The sequence below is a fragment of the Echinops telfairi genome, unplaced genomic scaffold (genome assembly GCF_000313985.2).
Source record: "Echinops telfairi isolate 266 unplaced genomic scaffold, ASM31398v2 ScPeMD7_7468;HRSCAF=8506_0, whole genome shotgun sequence".
Taxonomy (NCBI): Eukaryota; Metazoa; Chordata; class Mammalia; order Afrosoricida; family Tenrecidae; genus Echinops; species Echinops telfairi.
This window is the reverse complement of record NW_022111369.1, coordinates 40,471,117-40,475,454: the sequence shown is the minus strand read 5'-3', so window position 1 is coordinate 40,475,454 and position 4,338 is coordinate 40,471,117. Positions and strand designations below refer to the sequence as shown.

At 40.8% G+C, this 4,338-nt stretch overlaps 1 protein-coding gene across 1 annotated transcript; it reads right to left on the bottom strand.

The window, feature by feature from the left end:
- Window positions 1–1,412: 1,412 nt before the first annotated feature.
- On the bottom strand, window positions 1,413–3,839 carry LOC101661811 (E3 ubiquitin-protein ligase TRIM69-like). The gene is given in 2 exon segments (XM_013004824.1): window positions 1,413–2,333; window positions 3,831–3,839. Coding segments are annotated over 2 exon segments (930 nt in total).
- Window positions 3,840–4,338: the final 499 nt, after the last annotated feature.

The window sequence follows — 4,338 nt, the reverse complement described above, 5'->3', positions numbered from 1 at the left end:
GAATGATGAGGGCAACAAATGTATAGATGTGCTTTACACAATTGATCTATGTATTGTGATGAATTGTATGAGCCCCAATAAATTGATTTTAAAAAAAGGAATGCTTTAGGAGAACTTAATTTAAAATGCCTCTTCTATTTCTCTACATTTACACTCCTTTCTACATTTACACTCCTCTATTTTAGGCCATTATATTTGTCCTCATTATATTTGTCTGATATACATACTACAATAACTTAACTTATTACCCTGTCCCTAGTTTCCTTACTTTATCCTCAACAAAAGCACCATGGCTCCCCTTTCCTTATTCTTCCTGTCTCACTCTTTTTCTGATTTCAACATCATGTATTTGTTTCTTCTTCCGGGTCTCCCCATTTTCCCATTGGCCCTATCATCTGGCAGAGCTTTCTTGGTCACTGAAAGGCACAGAGGGTAAGGAAGATCCCCTGCACACCTTCTCTCCTTCTCTGTTCCTTGGTTCTCTGTAAGCAACTTCTTCCTCCAGGCGGTGCTCATCCCAACAGAGAGCTGGCTGGTCTGTCTCTGCTCTTGGCCAGGGCCCCAAGGCTTGTTCCCACTTGAGAATGCGGTAGTCAAGATAAGCAATTGAGCCTTCAGGGCGCTGTTTGCCTCAAGGTTGTCTATCAGGACTAATTTGAAACTACATTTTCCATTTGGTATCTCCGAAATATAATCCTGAAGATTTCAAACTTCTCTTTTTTCCAGGTTGTTCTGTTGGTCCTGTGGTAGCTTGAACGAGGACTATCATCCTCCTGACTGGGTGTATGGGGTAAGAGCAGTAAGGCCAGAGCCTGAGGCCAACTGCATGTTATTCTACATAGTGCAGTGTGTGCTCAGGACCCCTATCAGAGGAACCCATGGATACACAAGCACTGCCTTGTTGCAGCAAGTCAGACCCTGTGACAGATCCCTTGAAATAGAAATCTAGTCCTTTTGTCAAAATGAGCTTGGGATGATTTCACCAGTTCCTGTTGTTCGGTGCTGTCACGTGGGCTCCGACTCACAGTGATGTTGTGCACAGCAGAAGGAAACGTGATAGGTCCGGTGCCTGCCCCACAACTGCTATGTTTGAGGCCATTCACACAGCCACGGTGTCAGTCCATCTAGTCAAAAGCTTTCCTTCTTTTCCTTTTAACTTCCCTTTTGCTTTATGAAGCATGATGTCCCTTTTCAGGGATTCGTTTCTCTGATAGCATGTCCAAAGTACGTGAGATGAAGTTTGACCATTCTTACTTCGAAGGACCTCTTCCAGTACAATTCTGTGTGTTCTTCTGCTAGCCCACGGCGCTTTCAGTATTCCTCAAAAGCACCATAATCCAAATGCTTCTTTTATTTGGTTAAACGATTTTGATACCTTCTGATAACACTCTGAATTAATATAATAATGTGATTCATTCCTGTGGGTGTAAGATCTGCAATGGTTCTTTATTTTCTCCACCATCATTCAGGCAGGGGCAAAAGTAAGGATAAAGTTTCTCAGTACAAGTGCTATCAAAGGTATAAATGTGGATCATGGTTGTAGCACTGTAGAAGGACAACTGGCCCCCTTCATAGTCCAGGTATAGCCCCACCTTTTCGATGCTGCTTTTCAGCTTCAGACTACAGGAAGGCAAATCCAGGGCCTTTAGACCACTTTGGTTCCTTAGTCTTACAAGCCAGAATCCTTGTTCAGGAGTCAGGGGACAACTGCCCTTCTGAATTATTGATTCTTTGACAACGCCAAATGTCCATTTTGCCTTCTTTGCTACTTCTACTTCCCACTACCACCTTCCAGATGTAAAGCCTTTGGAGCCCAGCACAGCTATGCTTGAGTCAAACCTCTCTGGATCATCAGGCATTGTGGCTGACTCACCATGCCACACACTGGTTCGACTTTTGGAGAGCACTAGATTTGGGTGGGGGGCTTTAGGGTCCAAAGTTAGTGGAGATAAGCCTTGAGAGAGGGTGTACTGCATGTTCCTCCATATCATGTACTGCATAGGACCTTTGTATTGGCCTAGGTTCAGCTTTCTGCTGATGAGTTCGCTGGGTGCCAGAACCCTCATTCCTTGCTCCAAGCTATCTAAGACATTTGTGATGTCTTTGAGAAAGTCGAAGGAGTTCTGTTGTTCCATCCGGGACTGGATGCTCACCGTCTCCTTGTTCAGCATACACTGCTCTTGAAGTTGGTTCAGATTCAGCTCCATCTCCTCACTGAGGCCTCTCCCCTCTTCCTGCAGCTCATTTAAGATATCCTTTTCTCTGCTGCGCAGGAACTGATGCAGCTTTAGAAACCCCAAAGAGATGTGTTGTTGCAGATGAAGCTTGTTTTCCTGGAAACCTCCTGGATGGCTATGATCTTATCAGCCAGGTCCGCGCACACAGCATGGGCCGAGGGCCGGGGAGAGAGCCCTGGAGAAAGCTTCTATTTTTTTTGGCTTTCTTATTCAATGTTCAAATTTCACATACATATTAGGTGATTGAAAATACCCTGGCTTGAGTTAGGCAAACTTTAGTCTTCAAAGTGACATCCTTGTTCTTCAACACGTTAAAGTGGTCTTGTGCAGCAGATTCACCCAGTACAATGTATGTTTTATTTCTTTGACTGTTGTTTCTACATGCATTGATTGTGGATCTTAGCCAGATGAAATCCTTGACTATATCAGTCTTTCCTATATTTATCATGATGTTACCTATTAGTCAAGTTATGAGGATTTAGATTTGTTTTACATTGAGTTGTAATACATATTTAAGGCTGAAATCCCTGATCTTTAGCAATAAGTCCTTCAAGTCTTTGTCACCTCTTAAGGTGGATGCCAACTATTTATTTTTGACATAGCTATTCTTTCTATTACTTCCTGCAGTATCAGACTGAAGACTTTGGTAGAATTCTTCAGTTTCTGCATCCCTAGCTTTAGTGGTTGGTGCATAAATTTGGATGATAATTGCATTGACTGACTTTCCTTGTAGGCAGATAGATATTATGCGATCACATATAGAATTGTACTTCAAGATAGATTTTTAAATATTCTTTTTGACCATGAATGCAGCTCCATTCCTACTTAATTTGTCATTGCTGGTATAATAGTCATATGATTGTCTGATTCAAAATAGTCAACACCAATCTATTTTAGCTCATTGGTGCTTTACACAGTCCCTCTCATTTTTCACAGTTTCCAATTTTCTTAGATTCTTATTTTGTATATTCTAGTTCAATGATTAACAACTACTTTCAGTGGCTTCTTCTCATTTTGAGACATCTACACCAGAAAATGAAGGTCCCGAAGGCTTGACTCCATTCACACCACTATGGTCTGCTCGGCTTTGAGAAGGCAGCTCTTCTGCAGTCTTCTTTTGGGTGCCTTAAGGGCTCATCTTCCATCACTATATATGACAATGCTCTGCTTTCATTCATTAAGTTTTCAGTCACTCATAATGTTCCAATGTTATCTATAGGATTTCTGTGGCTAATTCTTAAGAAGTGGGCAACCTATTCCTTCTTCATAGCCTGTTGTTAGTCTGGAAACTCTGCTTATAGTGTTCACTTTGATATTTGAAATACCAGTGACATAACTTCCAGCATCACAACACAGAAACCACCACAGTACGACAAACTGATAGTCAATTGGTGGAAATTAAGGTTAGAAGGGCCATATTAAGTAATTTACTATATCTCAGGTATCATACACATACAAAATCTGCTGCAGAAAAAATTTAAAAACACTTGTAGTAAAATTAACTTCTAAAACTCCAAGTTAGATTTAGAAGAGCATGTGGAACAAGATATAGCATTGTGTGTCAGATGGATCATGGATGAAAGCAAAGAATACCTGAAACATGTTTACCTATGTTGCATTGACACTGCAAAGATACTCAGCTGTGTGGATCATAATAAATGATGAATAACATTGAAAAGTGAGTTTGGTTTTGGGTTTTGGTAAGGACAAAGGAATGCGTGACCCAAACCATGGTATTTCAATCACCTTGTATATATATATATGTGAAAGCTGAACAGTGAATAAGAAATATTGGAGAACAATTGGATTAGGATGCTGGCAAACAATACTGAATATATTATGGATGGAGAGAAGAATGAGTAAATCTGTCTTGGAAGAAATACAGTCAAAGTGTTTCTTAGAAGGGCAGATGGGATACTTTGTATCTCATAATTTGGATATGTTATCAGGAGATTCCATTGCCTGGGGAAGGATGAATCTGGTAAGGTAGAGGGTCAAATTGAGGATGAACTTCAATGAGCCTGGGAGTGTTTGGAGCCATGGGTTCAAACACAGGAACAACAGTGAGAATAGCATACTGCTGATCAGTATTTTATTTTAT